Source organism: Quercus robur, chromosome 11 (genome assembly GCF_932294415.1).
Source record: "Quercus robur chromosome 11, dhQueRobu3.1, whole genome shotgun sequence".
Taxonomy (NCBI): domain Eukaryota; kingdom Viridiplantae; phylum Streptophyta; class Magnoliopsida; order Fagales; family Fagaceae; genus Quercus; species Quercus robur.
Genome location: NC_065544.1, coordinates 30,149,933 through 30,168,370, shown reverse-complemented (window position 1 = coordinate 30,168,370; position 18,438 = coordinate 30,149,933). Strand labels below are relative to the sequence as shown.

The following is an 18,438-nucleotide window of genomic DNA, read 5'->3' as shown; positions in this document are numbered from 1 at the left end:
GCCACTTTTTGGTAATAATATCTCAAATAACAATGCACATGACATTCAAAAATGAATAGCACTAACCGCCAAATATTTCAAGTGTATGGAGGATATCAGGAACATAGGTGTAGTCATTAAACCGTTCTGCATCACTTAGAACTTGGATACAACCCGGAAGAATGAAATGGAGATGCATTCTAAATTCATCATTGAGGGCCAAGCAAAGCTGTTCCACTAGGTGCAGAACCTGATCAAAGACTTCTTTATATGTATGAAAACAGTAATAGCCATAAATAAAATAAAAACAAGAAAGTATAATCAAGGTAACAATTTCACATGCAGCTGATTCTATCCAGAAATAACAAACTTACTGGATAGCCAAGTGTAGGACGGCTAGTAGCTGGAAAACTGAAGGACGACCATAATTCTGAAATTAAAGACAGCAAATCTTGCAGATATTTTCGAATATGCTGCACAGGTTCATCAAATTCCAAACGTGACAACCAGAAAAACCTCAAAATCATAATATGTGAGCACTATCGCATGAAATCAAAATATACCTGACGCACAATAGACACCAAAGTTCCAAGCTTCCATGTTACAAAGTCCTTTAGAGCATCTTCACATGTACGAACAGTATGAAAGAGATCAGGCAAAACCTACATGTAAGGGTACAAAGAACAATTAGATCAGGCGTAAAAAAACGCATTAACTCTGTCAGCCAAAATTTACTACATGTAAAATTCAGGAATAATTTTAAAAAAATGTTTAACATGCACCAGCTGACCCTCCCAATATTACTATGAGGTTTAGGCACAATGAAAACCCATTCCAAAACCCCGTATCACCTACTCTGATGATTGCCTGATGCCTCCTCCTCCCCACCCCCCTCCTCCACCCCTCCCTCACCCTATCCCTCAATCATCACCATCTTTTTTTCCTTTCTTGCTACCCTTACATATTCCTCCTCCCTCTCCCCTATGCTTTCCTCCACAGTTCGGGTTTTTCCCATATCCTTATCCCCCTCCTCCTCCATCCCTGCCTTCTCCATCCCCACCACTTCAAGGGCCTAACCATGTTTTGACTAAACCGTCTAACCTTGTACCTGCACCTTTAGCCATACCAAATACTCCCACCATAGAAACCTCACAAAATATCCCTCCTACATCTCAATCCTTTGACCATGGGGGCAGTAAGAGGTCTTTTCGTATTGATGCAAAACTTTTTTCTTTCTTGATGGGGGGGGGTGGTCTAATTCGTATGCCATACATGAGACACGCCGGGATGTTAAGAGTTCTATTTGGGTTGGACGTAGGGACATGGAGTGGATCCTTACCTGTCTAGCCAATATACGAGACTGGGTGCTTGGTCAAAGATGTACACTGTAAGAGACTCAAGGAAAATGGGAAGTTGATAGAGTTTTGTGGTAGATCAAATAAAGCTGGTCTTTTTGAGGTTATTGCAGAATATTTTGGAGGGACTAGGAGAGGTTGTATTATGATACCAGCAAGCTCTAATCATGCTGGTTGATCTTTGTTCCAGAAAGAGCTAAGGAATTTTTTATCCAGTGCAAAACCAGTATCTATGGCCAGAGTATCCTCCAATAATAGTGGTGGAGGCGGTCAGTCTGCCAATGGTGGCCAAAATGGGAAAAATCTTTCTGTTCGTGGATCAGCAAAAAATCAGGAATTTTGAAAAAACTGGAACTAAATTGGGGCAGAACGTGATTCATGAAAATTCTATAGTAAATGTTTCATTTATAAATGGTAGACCCACGCGGGCATTTAATTTTAAGTTGACACCTGCTATTTTGGCTTTGAGAGTATGTAAGCCTAAGGGTGGGCAATGTATGGTGACTTGTCTAGGTGCTAAGGAGTTTAGCTGGCCCAAGGAGTTAAGTGGTGGGCCAAATGTTACAAAAAAAACAAGTGGGCTTGATAAAGCCCAACCCGTGGCACCAGTGACTTCAAAAAGTAAGGGTATTTTGGTCAAGCCTAACCCGATACAAGTAAGTTCCGTTGCTCCGTGTACATGGGTAATGGGTGAGAGCTCGAAAGGAAGTCGACTGCGATCGAGTGGAGTTTCCGAGTCGCCAATGATAGCAGTGGTGCCAAAACCGGAACGATGTGACTCTGCCCTCAGCACAGACCCTCTTCCTGTCGCCCAAGTGGTCACACCTTCTGTCAGGATAGAAGGAGATCATCCCGACGATGTGGCGAGTGCGACGCAAGCTTGCAAGTCTGGGTTCATCAACAAGGCGGTGACAAATCTGGGTATAAGGGTCGAGATCCTGATTCCAATGTCTGGTGACATGAGTTTAGGGGGTGACGGCAAGGCCGATAGGGCCTAAGACTGTTGATTTTTCTCACCATTAGACTCAATGTGCTAATCAAAATCAGTTTTCTCCTCTATTGAGTCTAGGTAACGAGATGGGCTTCTGTTTTGGGGAGAGAGATAATTCCACGGAAGTATCAGGTGAAAATAGAGAAAAATGTTGCAATCCTCATGCTGTGTTAGTGTCGTCGAGCTACTTGGATGGGGATGAGCTATTAAAGGATGGGTATGAACCTTTTCTGCCATAGTGGAACACAGTGGAGTCAATCCTAGTGGTTTTTTTCAAGGGGAGGAAGAGAGTGGCTTATTGGAGCGTTCACCTCTATCCAACTGGGATCCTAATGAACAAAAGGAGTTGGAGGTGACCCAGGAAGTTGATGAGGGAGAGGTTCTAGGGTCAGAGGTGAAAAATCAAAATGAGTGGTGAGCTTGATGAAAAGTTTTTGTAAAATTTTGGGTTTTCCTATTGTTAAACATGAAGGTCAATGTCTGGCTTTGTTTCTTCTTGAACAAGACTGCATTGATGTTGTTAACGTTGGAACTTCTAAAGGAATTGCAAACTCAAGGCAGAAAGGGCTAAGGGAACTTAAAGGTTTGATTTCTTCAATTAATTATGATGGGGTATCTTCTAAGAGCATTAGCATTGGAAAATTCCAATGCTACTCTATTTTACAATTCTAAAAAGTCACTTTATCATTATACCATACTATTTTACAATACTTCCACATCCCAAACTTCTATTTTCCTCTTTCTTTACTCATTAAAATAATATTTCTACATAATAAAATAATATATCTCAAAATTATATCTTTTCTCTCCCATCTCTCTTCTCTCTCTCATTTTCAGCTCTCTTCCATCTGTAACTTCCGTCGGAGCCTTCATTTCCGGCGAGGTGGTGAAATAATCCAACAATAACCATCAACTCAAACGCCCAAAACTTCATAGATCAACCAAAAACACATCAATCAACAAAACCCACAAACAAAAAACCCTAAATTTCACAACTTGGCTTCAATAAAACCCAAAACTTCATGGGTCGTGGATCGTGGGTCGTACTCGCACTGCTCGTACTCGCACTGCTCTGGTTGTGGATCATGGGTCGTGGATCGCGAATTCGTGATATGGGTTGCGGGTGGCTGTGCTCTGTGGTGCTGGGTTGCGAGTGGCTGTGCTCTGTGGTCGTGGATCGTTGGCTGTGCTGGGTTGCGAATTCGTGATATGGGTTGCGGGTTGCGGGTGGTTGTGGATTGTTGGCTATGCTCTGTGGTGCTGGGTTGCGGGTGGCTGTTTCGGTTTTTGGGTTGGCGTGATATGGTGCTGGGTGGCTGTTTCGCCGTGGTGTTGGTTTTTGGGTTCAGCGATGGAGAGACAAAGATGAGAGATAGAGACGAGAGATGAGAGACAGAGGAGAGAGAGTCAGATAAAATTTTTTTTTTTTTTTTTACAACACTTGCTACAGTGCAATTCTATGTTTAGAATTGCACTGTAGCAGTATTGCAAAAAAATTTGCAATACTGCTGTTTAGCATTCTCCAATGCAAATGGTTTTGGGGCTTAAAATTCCAAATTTCTCTTAGATTTGGCATTAGCATTCTCCAATGCTAATGCTCTAAGGGGAGGAACAGAGGCTCTTCAAAAGGTACCAGGGTTATTACTAGTTTTAAATGAGTTTACAGCTTTTATGATAGAATGTTAAGGGATTAAACAATCATCAAAAGCGAGAGGTACGTAAAAATCTTCTCAAGGAGTGGAAGTGTGATATTGTTTGCTTTCAAGAAACTAAGCTGTCTTCGTTACTCTTCTGTTGTTCAAAGCCTTTGGGGCAGTCCATTCCTAAACTAGGTTGCTCTAGATGCAGTCAACACCGCAGGGGGGTGTTACTAGTTTGGGACAAGAGAGTTTATGAAAAAGTTGACTATGCTATAGGTCAGTTTTCAATTAAAATTTTACTGAAGGGGGTTGTGGATGATTTTGTATGGGCATGTTCAAGAGTGTATGGTCCTAATGATGATAGTCATTAGGGTGCTTTGTGGGAGGAGCTCACAAGGATGCACTCTAGGTGAAATACAGCATGGTGTGTTATTGGGGATTTTAATATCATTCGATATCCAAGTGAGAGATTTGGTTGTGAGGCTTTTAGTCCAGCTATGTTTGCTTTTTCGGATTTCATTGAGGCTAACTACCTTGTGGACTTACCTCTCGAAGGGGCTTCATCTACCTGGTTTAGAGATTCGAGGGCAGATTGTATGTCAAGAATTGATAGGACCTTGGCATCGGTGGATTGGGTAGATCATTTTGGGAACGTGTCTCAAAGGGTACTCCCTCGAGTAGTTTCTAATCACTGCCCACTTTTGGTGGTAGCTGGTAGTGCAAAAAAAGATCGAAGTGCCTTTAAGTTCGAGAATATGTGGTTGAAAGAAGAGGGTTTTGTAGAGAGAGTTTGGCAATGGTGGAATGAGTATTGCTTTTTGGGTTCTCCAAGCTTTATTCTGGCTCATAGATTAAAAGCTCTTAAAGATGACTTGAAAAGGTGGAATAAGGAGGAATTTGGGGATTTAGCCTTTAGGAAGAAATGTCTTTTATCTGAATTGTTGGGCTTGGATGCTAAGGAGGACATGTTGGGTCTTTCGCAGGAGGAACAATCTTGTCGTATTCAAATTAAAGGTGATATTGCACATTTAGCCTCTTTGGAGGAGATTTCTTGGAGACAAAAGTCCCGAATATTGTTTGTGAAGGAGGGTGACAATAATATTCACTTTTTTCATTAGGTAGCAAACTCCCATAGAACTAATCATATTCAAGGTATAGAGGTGGATGGTATCCGTTATGAGGATGAGGAAGAGGTGTGGTCTAAGGTGGTTCATTTTTATCAAGGTTTGTACATGAAGTCAGATACTTGGCGTCCTTCTACGGACGGTTTGGAGTTTGCTAGAATTGAGGAGGATGAGCGGCTTGCTCTTGAGAGGGATTTTTCTAAGGAGAAGGTGGTACAGGTTCTTCAAGAAATGGAGGGTGATAAAACCCTAGGTCCTGACGGCTTCACTATGGCCTTTTTTCAAAAATGTTGAAGTGTAGTGGAAAAGGATGTTATGGCCTTCTTTGATCATTTCCATAGGAGCTTAGAGTTTGAACGATCTTTGAATGCTTCTTTTCTATCTTTGATTCCCAAGAAAAATAATGCACTAAATATCAAAGATTTTCCGCCTATCAGTTTAGTGGGTAGTGCGTATAAGCTGTTGTCTAAGGTATTGGCTAACAGATTGAGGTTGCTGCTAAATAAACTCATTTCGGAGTTGCAAAATTCATTTGTTGGTGATAAACAGATTTTGGATTCAATGCTTATTACTAATGAATGTCTAGGCAGTAGACTGAAGTGTCGTACTCCAGGGGTGGTGTAAATTAGACATTGAAAAAGCCTATGATCACGTGAATTGGGACACTTTGTTCTATTTGTTGGAGGAGATGGAGGAGATGGCTAAGGACTTGTGTCACTACCGTTCGCTTCTCAATTTTGGTTAATGGATCTCCTGTTGGTTTCTTTGGTAGCTTTAGAGGTCTAAGACAAGGTGATCCGTTGTCTCCCCTTCTCTTTCTTTTGATCATGGAGGTTTTAAGTCGGATTCTGAAGAAAATTGAGGAAAGTGGTCTCATTCAGGGTTTTCATGTTAGAACTATTAATTCTACTGGTATCCGAATTTCTCATATGTTATTTGCTGATGACACCATTCTTTTCTACGATGCTTTTAGAGAGAAGTTGCTTTCCATTAGGCTGGCTTTGACTTGTTTTCAAGCTTTTACTAGTTTGAAGGTGAATGTGGGGAAAAGTGAAATTGTCCCTATTAGGGAGGTGAGCAACATTCAAACTTTGGCTAATATTCTTCAATGCAGGGTCGACAGTTTGCCTATGATTTATTTGGGTATGCCATTGGGAACTTTGTATAAAAAAACCTCTATTTGGAATCCAATTCTAGAGAGGATGGAAAAGAAGCTTTCAAGTTGGAAGCGGCTTTATTTGTCAAATGGTGGTAGACTCACTTTGTTGAAAAGTACCCTTTCAAGCCTTCCGACATATTATCTTTCCCTTTTTACTATTCCTAAAGCTGTGGCGACTAGATTAGAACATATTCAGAGGAATTTTTTGTGGGGTTCCTCAATTGAGTGCTTTAAATACCCCTTGGTGGCTTGGGAAAATGTTTGCTTACCGCGTGAGTCAGGTGGTTTGGGAATTCAGAATTTTGTGTCTTTTAATCAGGCTTTATTAGGAAAATGGCTTTGGAGGTACGGGCACAAAATTACTTATCTATGGCGGAGGGTCATAGCCATGAAATATAGGGAGGGGAAAGGGGGTTGGAGCACTAGAGTTTGTAAAAGGGTTCATGGTTGTAGATTATGGCGGAGTATTAGTAAAGGGTGGGAAAGTTTTTCTAAGTATTTGTCTTTTGTGGTAAGGGATGGTTCTCGTATTCTTTTTTGGCATGATAAGTGGACTGGGGATAATTCTCCTAAAACTCTTTATCCTCAGTTATTTGTGTTCAGCCAATAAGGAACCTTGCATTTCTGAAGTGTTAAGTCCTCCAGTTGGTGATAATGACAAAGTGTGGAGTTTAAGATTTTATAGGGAATTCAATGATTGGGAGTTAGCGGCTTCATACTCCCTACTTCATTTCTTCCAAACTCAGATTCCTAGGGGTGGAGGTTGTGACAGTCTTTGTTGGCATCCTAATGGAAGTGGGAAGTTTGACATTCGGCCTCTTTATCATAAGATTCGGAATGCAACTCCTTCTACTTTCCCTTGGAAGGGCATTTGGAAAGCTAAGGTTCCTAAAAGGGTGGCATTCTTTATGTCGACAGCAGCTCATAGTCAAATTCTAACTTTGGATAACCTTATGCTTCATGGTCACCCTTTGGCAAATCGTTGTTGTATGTGCTGTTGTAATGAGGAATATGTGGATCATCTGCTAATTTTTTGTCTGGTAGCTCATTCTTTGTGGATGTACATGCTTCAGTTGTTTGGGATCAATTGGGTCATGCCAGGTTCAGTTGCGGACTTATTATTTTGTTGGTAACATTGGCTTGGGAAGCATAATTCTGATATTTGGAACTTGGTTCCAGGCTATTTAATGTGGATCATTTGGACTGAACGAAATCGGCATTCTTTTGAGAATACTAGGAAATCTTTGGTTCAATTGTTAGTTTTATGCTTTCTTGAATATACATCTTTATTACTTATCAAAAAAAAAAAAATGTTAGTTTTATGCCAACAGACCCTCTTTGATTGGTGTTGGTGTTGGGGTCTCTCGGATTGTTCTACACATATGGATTTTCTTCTATCTCTTAGAATAGCTTAGTGGCTGCTTGTTACTTTTTGTTTCTTTTTTCTCTTTATTCACTACCGTGAACTCTATGTATTTTTCCTTCTATTCCTTTTTCAATAACATTTTCTTCTTACTTATCAAAAAAAAAAAAAAGTTTAGATCAAGATAAACATAAAGACAGAAAATACTCATTAGAGTTTTCTCCCATGCATTACACATTTAAATTTTTCTTAGTAGAGTAGAAGCAGCATATCACAATCATAAACAATGGGAAAACAAATCCGCAGCAGTTCCCATGAGTTAGCAGAATGAAATTCCAAAATATTATACTTTTTCGTTTTCATTAAAAGTCTTCTACCTTGCATTATACATGAAACTGGAGAAGCATATCGAAATTTCATTAAACAGATCAGATGCAATTCCCATTTGTAAGGACGAACTATGAAAGGAATAGACAAATTAACAAGTACATTAATATCAAGCAGGGAATATGAAATACTTATATATATGAAGCAAATTTTTTTCATTTTTCACAGTTTACAAACTAAGTTTCAACCAAACAGTGGAAAAATAGTCAATCACAACTCAAAAGTTAAAAGGCTAACCTTCGGTAAGTATGGAACACAACCAAGACCCATTGACTAATCTCGCAAAACAAAGAGTATAATAAAAATAATTATATCATACATCAGGGAGATTTATACAACAGTTAAAAAAAGTATTTCAAATACACAAAAAATTAAAATAGAATACTACAAAATAAAAAGAAAAAAAAACACTCCCATGTGCTACACATACCTTAAATATGAACATAAGTGATCCAACCACCTTTTGATGGTAACTAGCAAGAGAAGGATCCCTAAGTATTCGCATGAGAGAATTGATCGCAACCTGGAGCCACAGAAATTAATATAACAAGCAAAAATAAATAAAGTCACATATCAGGTTGATGTACTACCGTGGGATAATAATCTTCAGATGTAGCAAAAGATGGCCATAGATCCATAGGCAGATCATCCATGGACTGAACATGACCTGCATCACTGGTAGCACGAGCTACATCTCCATGCAACCCCGGCAAACTCAGCTGATTTCGTTTATGCACATGAGGATCCAGGGCACCCATAATTCCAAGGACCTAAACAAGAACAACCTTAGTACAACAAAATGGTGTACAGGATAAAACTCAGAAATCTAATTCTTAAGTAGCTACCTTCAGTGCCTCCCGTCTGGTAGACCATGCTAACTCGCCATTCAGCAATTTCAAGAGTAAGACAAGTAGCTGTGGATACTCATTATATGGAGTTATAACATACCTGAAAATTTTATAAAACCAAGTTATCTCAATCATACATGGTAAATTACAGTTTGAACAGAAGAATCACATACTTTAGTGATAAAATGAATCCAGATTAAATCATTAAAGTTACACAGATCAATTTCAAATGCAAAAATCCAATAGTGTATGAAATTATCAAGTGAAAATTTCTCCAATATTGGAATAAATTCAGGTTGTAGTAATTATTAAGCACAGCATGGTGTGATTCCTGCACACGATGGCATAAATTCTCTGCTATGATGATCAAGGAAGCAGGTAATGATATAAGGAGAGATGAAATGGGGAGTGAATTCACCAAAGTGTCATCAAGTTCTTGGAACTTGATTGTAGTTGTCAATTTTCATTTTCAAAAGCCCACTAAAAAAAGAAAACATCACCCCTCCCCCCCCCCCCCCCCCGCCCCTCCCAAAAAAAAAAGGGTCTCTCACTGGGTTATTTAAAGCTCCTGTTATTTGGAGGTAAAAAAATTTCAAACATACAAAATTTTACATGTAAAACATATTCAGTAAAATATTTCATGCAAACCACCAAAACCAGTGGCTGAGCTGCTGGTGCTAGAGGTCCGACGACTGGACCGCTGGAACCAGCAGTCAGAATGGTGGCTCCAGCAACCACAGTTGGAGTGGCATTTCCAGTGAACAGACCACCAGCAATGGTGGCCAAAGTGGTGTCTTTGATGACCGGACCGCCAGCACCGATGGCTCAAATGGCTTCAATTATCAGACCTCTGGCACCGATCGCAGAAACGGTGTATCCATGACCAAACTCGGCACCAGTCGCCAAAGCAGCAGTTCTAGCCACCAAACCACCCGCACCAGTCGCTGAAATGGCAGCTCCGGCCAACAGACTACCAGTAGAGCAGCAACTATCCAACCTACTGGGCCAATGACCTAGCCATCAAATGGGATGAAAGGAAGCTACTGTGTATTTTTGTAAAATGTTTTACCTTTAAGATCTCAAAATTTTGGTAAAACATTTTACAACATTTTATAAAAGATTTTATGGTCAACGGGAAATATTTTACAAACTTGACCACACTTTACATGCAAACAAATATCTGAAAATGGGAAAACATTTTTCCAGAAAATATTTCATTTCAAAACAAACGGAGCGTAAAATTTTTCAGTCAGCTTGGCAAGCTGTCATGAAATGCAATGTAAAAATATCACTTACAATAAATAGATAGATAGATCAAGATCAATTAGCCTTGTCCACTATGTAACTTGAGCTTAAGAAAAGGACAAAGAAAATCTTCTGCTTTCTGGTAGCTTTATCTTCTTTTTTCATTCCCTTTCTTTTTTTTTTTAATTAAATTTTTTATTACAAAAATAAGTTAGAAAAGTCTACTAAAGAGCAGAACAAGGAGGAAACAAGAAGTATACAAGATATTATCAAAAAGGGGAAAAAAACACAAACATACACACATTTCTAAAGTCTAAAGTCCAAAACTGTATATAAAAACATGTTTCTGAAGTTTTGGTTCGCTAGAAAGGTTTGTTTGGAAAGAAAAAAAATTCAGAGACTGGAGGGTCATCCCCTTGTTTCTACTGCCGAGCATTTGAAGAGAAAGGAAAGCAAAAACCCTTTGGAAGGATGGGAGCTTTTAGCAGCATAGCTCAAGTTTCTGTTTTTATGGACCTTATATGCATGGAAATTAGCTATCAAAGTCAATAGGGATGAGAAAGACCAGCTTCCAGTAGCATATTGAAAAACTACCGTCACCTATCAGAAATGATCCAAAAAGTATGAGAAAGACCAGCTTTGAATAGAGTAGTATTTCAATTATGGTAGCTCCTCACAGGGGTCCAACACAATAGGTCTTCCTCATCAATAACTTTAATGGAGTAGAGAATACCAAGAAACATTTTTTTTTTTTTTTGATAAGCAAGAGAATACCAAGAAACTACTGCGAACTCCCCACCACCCAATCATTAACAAGTCTAGTAAACAAAATATCCCAGTAAAAAATACATCATGCAAAAGCCTCTTTAGCTGTCTAACAATACATCGGAAAGGCATCCTTCAAGATTGCATCCCCACACCATAAGCCAAGCCAAAACCAAACTTATAGGCCATTGCATACCTAACCAAGCTACAAGCTACTATTACCTCCAAATCAACTTCTATTGAAAGGGAAATTAATTTTAGGAAGATATTCCCCTACATAGTTCACTGTGCCAAAAATAATTGTCCTTCCACCTGCAACCTTAAGAACAAGATAGCCAATGAGCTCTAACTCAAATGGCTTCACCTCCCCTTGAAAGTTCAGAATGAAGGGTGAGAGCATGGAAAGTGCATGTTTTACTTACCCCCAAAAAAAAAAGCACTAAATGATTTTACATGGTGTGACCCGTTTCAATTACACTTCCAAAGACTTGCCCCATGAGAGCCCCTCACTAGTTAAAATCAGAACTTGATTTATTTCTATATCACAAAGAAATATCAATATCAACGAATGCATGTCTTCAACAGATTGCATAGGATTTTGCTTTGAAGGCACGTCTTTAACAGTGTATTGCATATTCACAGTTAGACACCAATGACACCAAGACACACACCTGCACCCAAGTGCCCTCTGTGATACCTAGACACACCCATAGCCCTCATATGCTATTTGCATGAATCTGTGATACGTCAACACACCCAAAGCCCTCATATGCGATTTGCATAAATATTAATGATTGTAATTGAGCTGATCAATTGAATAGAGTAACAGAAATGATAAAGCAAAAATGCACAAATTTAACCTGAATCTAAATATCATATTACAATGAATTTCAACGAGATGCTTCTCATGGAACAAATCTTACATCCACAATTTCATACCATCCATATTAGACATTGCCTCACAACTAAATAAAAACTATCTTCAAATAAATTACATATCATAAAGAACCCTAAGAAAAATGTCACATACCCAGTGCTCTGCACAACTTGACCAAGAGTAGTAACAGCCACTTCACGTTTTGTGACAGCTGCTCCATCCAATAAAGCATCAACAATTAAAGGCATAAGTTCAGGAATGTATTGTCTCATCGAATAACCACCCTATACAAAAAGAAAACCCAACAAATATACATATATAAATAATAATGAAAGAAAGACAAAAAATTGCCATTAATTATAGCCAATCAGATGAGGACTCGTCATTAAACATGATGAATAATAACTATCAGTATACCATAATGAAATTCTGAAAAAATTAAGATCCATTGAACAAAAAATTTCTAAAAAAAAATGTATTGAGGTATACAGACAATTAGAATCATGTTTTAAAAACCATAGTCAACCAGCCTGTACAATTGGTTGAACTGTGAATTATGGCAATTTCCAGTCTGGTTGACCATTTAAACTGTTCTGACAGATGAAAACCAGATTCAACAAGATTGAACCAGCGATTCTTAGTTGATCCGGTCAAATGGTTACAAATTTATCAAACCAATTTATTTTTTGAAAATATTTATTAAAAAAAAAATCACATTTTTATGTTTTATTCCTCAAAAGCTCACAAAATCATGTATTTTATGAATTTTAATATAAAACTTAAGTAGAAACTAAATTTGTTGCCACATACATGATTTATTTAATTTAATTATATTACTAAAACTTAAATATATATTTATTGATGGGGAAAAAAAATTTAGACTTCAAAGAAAGAGAAGTTTGAGTTTTAGAAGAGTGGCAGGTCCAGAAGAGAGAAATCGCTCTCAATTCTAAATTTAGAAGAATCTTATTGTGATTTTAAAAGTGCATGCAAAATAGTGGCCTTGGCTATTTATACACTCAAGAACTTGATTATGCTGACCTCATACCCTAATGCCTAACCAAAATCAGTGAGCAACCATCTCACAAACAACTAACAGCTCATTATAAATACCCTACATCATTTATAGTTCCATACCAAAGTACATTATCCATATTAATTGCAAAAAGTACAAGAATAATTATCTTCTGTGTCAAACTTCTACAGCATGTTTTGCGTTGACACAAAGTGTAGAAAAGAAGTGCCAGTAGAAATCTATATACAATAAGATATCCAAACTAAACGTGTAATCAGACAATCTAGGAAAAATAGAACATAGCTCACCACTCTTGTAAGATCCCCAACAGTTACAAGAACTCCACTTATAATGCCATTATTTGCATTGACACCAGTGCCCTCAAGAAGCCTAGCCACAAGTGCCTGAACAACAAAATCCATTCATTAAGAGATTGGATACAAAAAGAATAAAAGATCTTGATAAATGTCAAAATAGATAAATGACATATTAAACCTTGTGTATTGGAGCAATGTATGGAAGTATTAGCCTCTCACAATTCCGTATTAGACAGCCTAGTAACTTTGCACTTTCTTCTCTGCATTTGCTATCTGCACTGCTACGCATAGCAAGAGAATTCAACATCCGATACTTTGATAGCTTAGATAAATCAATATAGAAATTCTTCATTCTGAAATTTTTTATTTTCAAGTACAATCTAGAATACTTATGGCAGGTATTAATATCAAAAGTTTATTCACTTCACCTCTGCTCCAGATACGTCAACAGTTGTATGAGATGGCGACGAAGTGCTGGAAGAACGTATGCAGGATTTTTTTCTGATAACCTCCCAGCAACAGAAATTGTATATTCTCGGACATCAAAATCCTGCAAAGACAGTAACATCTTAATATTTACAAGATGCAACAAAATGGAGTTCCAAGATTGGATGGAAGAATATATATTTCACATTATTCTCCTCCAGCAATATGAATGTTCCCTTTACTTTACAATAGGAGAAAGGAGATTTTACCAACACCACAACAACAAAAAAAAAAAAAAAGGGATATATGAGGTAAAGCCACCAAGAAAAGCAACTCAATTAGTGACTCATTTGTTGGTTATTACAAACTCCACATACCAATTTACATAAAATGCAAGAAATTAGCACAACTCTACAGCGTGTCAAAATATCTAAAACGAGGAAAAAAAATCAAAAAGTTTTTTTTTTTTTTTTTCCTTCTTTAAATTAAACATTTTTAGAAAGTGACAATGGGGACGCAACAAAAATTAAACGGCAAAAATACAGAGGGGAAAAAACAAGAGGGCAGAAAAGGTGCTAAAACTTGCAATTCAAGACAGCTATAAAATCATGAAAAGAATTAGAAAAGGAGAAACTAGCTCCAGTTAAAGAAACATAAACACTCTTTAGAAAAGAAAATTCAAAAAATGGATTTCATAGAAGTAAATCCCCACGCACGAGACCAATCAAACAAAGTAGTTGCAAACAAAGCTAGGAGCTTATCCCTAGAAAGCACCGAATCTTCAAATATGCAATTATTTCTCTCCCTCCAAATAATACATGAGGTACCAAATTCCAAACATTTGAAGAATATTTCCCCAACCAATTCCTCCAACCAGCCAGTAAGTCGAAAACCCTCTTAGGTAGAACCCACGAAACACCAAAATATCTAATCCGTAATAGTGAAGCCTCTTTTCCCCATGTGGCTGCCCAAACAAAAAATGACACAACATAGAGCTTTCACAAACCAAATACTCTTCCAAGGAAAAGTAATAGAGCTAGATCCCCTCAATGCACCATAAAAGGATTTTATATCAAAATCCCCTTGGACCCCAAACACCACCTCATCTTATCTACACCCTCAATAGGAGGACTCAGGGACTCCAATGTATGAGCAAAGGCCCCTACCAACTCCATCTCCCATTCATTAAAACCATGCCAGAATCATATATCCCAATTCCAACCTTCCTCCAAAGTGTGGCTCACCACCATATCTGCCATAGATGCCTCCCTATAAGTAGCAATCTCAAATAGATCTAGGAAAGTTCCTTTCAACAATTGATCTCCACACCAATGGTCATGCCAAAACCGGATTCCACTCCCCAAACCAAATCTCAAAGTAAAGAAACTTGCTAAAATTCTCCCAACCTTTCCGTATGCCCCACCATAAACCACAACCATGTGAACCCCTACACAACTTCGAAGACCACCCCTCCCCCCCATTCCTCCCCGAATTTCAGTGCGATCACATGCCTCCATAATCTTGTCTCCTCAATCCCTTAACGCCACAACCACTTACTCAAAAGAGCTTTATTAAAGGTAGTAATTTTCCTAATCCCCAAACCACCATCAACAAAAGGATAACACACCTCAAAAGAGTTTTATTAAAGGTAGTAATTTTCCTTATCACCAACCCACCATCAACAAAAGGATAACACACTTTATCACACCCTACCAAATGAAGTTTATGCTCATCTGCAAAACCACCACAGAGAAAATCCCAGTAACTTCTCAATCCTACTAGCCACCCTAGTAGGAATAGTAATCAAAGATAAGAAATAAGTGGGGATACTCAAAAGCATACTCTTAAGCAAAGTCAAGCAATCCCCCATATAAAGATACATTTTTTTCCACATAGCCAAGTGTTTTTCCAACTTCTCCAAAACCAAATTCCATATAGAGGACAACTTGTAGGAGGCTCCCAAAGGCATATCAAGATATGTCAGAGGCAAAACCCCAATCTTGTAGCCCAAAACATTTGCTAACTCGTCCAAATTATTCACCTCACCAACCGGAACCATCTCACTTTTACTAATGTTAATCTTTAGCCCTATAACCGCTGTGAAACAAGTTAGCAACATCCTAATATGAAGAAACTGTTCAATACTAGTATCACAGAACAAAATGGTATCATCTACAAATAACAAATGAGATACGCATAATTCATCACCTCCCACACCACGCACCTTAAAACCCCTAATAATACCAACCTCATCCATACGCCTAAGTACCCTAGAAAATACTTCCATCATTAGAAGGAAGAGCATAGTAGATAAAAGATCCCCTTGCCTTAAACCTCTCAAATTAGGAAAGAAATCAGTTGGCGAGCCATTGACTAAAACTGAAAACTGGACAGTAGAGATACATGCATGTATACATTGTCCCCATCTAACTCCAAAACCCATCCTTTCTAACATGTAAAGCAAGGCTTCCCAGTTTACATGATCATAGGCTTTTTCAATATCCAATTTACAAATTAACCCAGGTATCTTACTAAGAATATGACTATCAACACACTCATTCAATATCTTCAATGCTCAACTATCCCTTTCTAGCCATTGGGTCCACATCAAACACCAAGGCATAGCTGTCCAAGCAAAGCCCCTTTTCCCTAATCTCTTATGCCAACTCTTCAAAACCTCTAACACAGATTTGATATTTTTCCGAAGGACCTCCCCTACAGTATCGTCACCGCAGTAGAGTTTAACCACCAAGTTCTAAATAGATTGGTATGGTTCCTCTACGCCTAGGAAACCAGAATATCAAACCATGAACGAATAAAGGCATGAGAGAAAAGCATATTGGATAGTGATTGTGCGGTCCCAATTCTTGACTGGAGGGGACACCAAAGGCAAAAGGCTGAAAAACCAAACAACAAAATGCTCCTACACTTGATCAATGCAAAGAAAGATTATTTACCAATTAATTTTCCCCACTTAATCAAATTACAGCCCGTGAGATATTCTGCAGGCCACTAATAAAAACAAAGAAAGTAATCTGGGTAGAAGCACATGATTGCCAAATTTCATTACAAATAAAATTCGTCTTATCCTCTGGAAGCATGATATTATAAGATTTCACAAGTTGCTCTACCAGTGTGTCACCAACTCAATGAATAAGAAAATACTTTTGAAAAATAGATCACAAACCAAAGCAAAGGTGGTAAAACACCACTGCCGAACATCGGAAGTCCCATTTCTCCAGCTGCATTTGGATATGCAAAGACTCACAATAGAAAGCTTCAAAATTTCCAATTTTATCAACCTTTTATGTTTTATCAGAAAAGGAATGGAAACAGTAGCTGCCGCCAGCAACAACTGACATTTGCCCCAGAAGCAACAAGTTCCCCCAAATAACCAAATATTATTACAAAACCCCATGTCACATCAAAGAAAAATCAAAAACTGAGATTTCATCAACCAAAAATAAAAAGTTTAAAATGTGAAATAAACACAGTACTTGATTGAAATCAACAGCAAGAACAGGCATTCTATACTAAAATCAACTGAAATTGGAGAACCCAACTCCCAACTAATTGGGATCAGCTACATCAATCCATAAACACCACTAGGCTCTATCTAGGGCCACATCTCTAATTACTTCTCTTACAATCATATCTTTCCTTAAAACTTATGCCCATGTAAAGATGCTAACCTAAGGCTCAGAACAATATATTCTGTTTGTGGGAATGACTGCTCAAACAATTCACTCTTTTTTCTGATAAGTATGATCATGCTCAAACAATCAACGCAAACCTGCCAAATTCCAGCTACAGGCCAAGACACAAGTGAAAGAGACAGTTGTAGGCTCAAGGGTAAGAAATAAAGAGACGACTGACAAAAAATAGAGTACAGAGAGTGATAAAGGACAATGGATTTTCAAAGGAGAAGTGTGTTTGGAAAACAAAAAAGGACAAAAAGATATAAAACCTAGGTTTCAACACTTAGGGTTGCATGGAAGTGGAATCAGCACCAAGCAATGGAAAGAAAGATAAAACCCTGGCTTCAACATCTAGGATTACCTGGGGTAAGCACCAAACAGTCGAAAGAAAGATAAAAACCCTGGGTTCAACACTAAGGCTTCCTAGAGTCAATACCTACGGTTGCCTGGAGTTAGCACCAAGAATTGGGAAAATGACAAAAACAAGGTAGTCAGCACCAAGCATTGGAAGAAAATTCCAATAAAAATTATTAATACATGGTCAAGCATCTACAATAGTAAAGTCCGGGGCCTTTAAGAAGGTTCACAAAATCTCACCAAGCATGGAAAGAAAATAAACTCACAATAAAATTACATCGGATATGGAAGTATAAATCAAATAGCCATCAAATCCCCCTAATACCACGATAAATCAGGTCCAGCAGATTCAATCAGAATCAATTAAGTCCAACAGCTACCACACCCGGTGTCTGCACTAGAGAGGAAAACCAAATGGAACAGTAGCAAGTTTGGGAGCCAAAAAGTGTTAACAAGTTTAGAGTAGATAGAATGGGGAAAGAGTCATGAAAATAGAGCCCCTTATTTTCAAAGCCTAGCAATTACTTTAAGAAGTGAAGATCATTACTAGAAAAACAACGGTAATAGTCAAAGCCCAGTGAAGTAATATAATACCGCCATACAACATAGTAAGAGTACTTTAGTAATTTATTGAATTTGAACCAGGTATGAAAACATAAGCTCCATATGCAACAAATGACATAGATAGTCTGATGTCTAAAATTCAAGATGCTGGAATCTGACAAAAAATATATTCAGATTTGAATGAAGCATAAGCTACAGAAGGAAAGAATGAAATAATGCTCTAAAATATTTACATTCATGCCAAGGAAAAATAAGCAATAATTAAGCTATATGACGATTAATTAATGACAAGTCATATGGAGATGAAAAAAGCAAAGGAATTGACAGT

General features: G+C 38.0%; 1 protein-coding gene across 2 annotated transcripts in view; it reads right to left on the bottom strand.

Annotated features, from left to right (window-relative positions):
• LOC126705490 (serine/threonine-protein kinase TOR) overlaps positions 1-18,438 on the bottom strand; it is an 86,934-nt gene that overhangs the window by 51,491 nt on the left and 17,005 nt on the right. The window contains exons 12-22 of one of the 2 annotated variants that reach the window (XM_050404534.1): positions 13,494-13,615; positions 13,244-13,346; positions 13,057-13,152; positions 11,887-12,017; positions 8,844-8,946; positions 8,589-8,768; positions 8,429-8,521; positions 8,236-8,271; positions 543-641; positions 354-452; positions 67-229 (exon numbers count right to left, since the gene is read on the bottom strand). In XM_050404534.1, coding sequence (XP_050260491.1) covers positions 67-229; positions 354-452; positions 543-641; positions 8,236-8,271; positions 8,429-8,521; positions 8,589-8,768; positions 8,844-8,946; positions 11,887-12,017; positions 13,057-13,152; positions 13,244-13,346; positions 13,494-13,615 — 1,225 coding nt within the window. The remainder of the gene's footprint in view (positions 1-66; positions 230-353; positions 453-542; positions 642-8,235; positions 8,272-8,428; positions 8,522-8,588; positions 8,769-8,843; positions 8,947-11,886; positions 12,018-13,056; positions 13,153-13,243; positions 13,347-13,493; positions 13,616-18,438) is intronic. The other variant, XM_050404536.1, reaches the window with a different exon arrangement.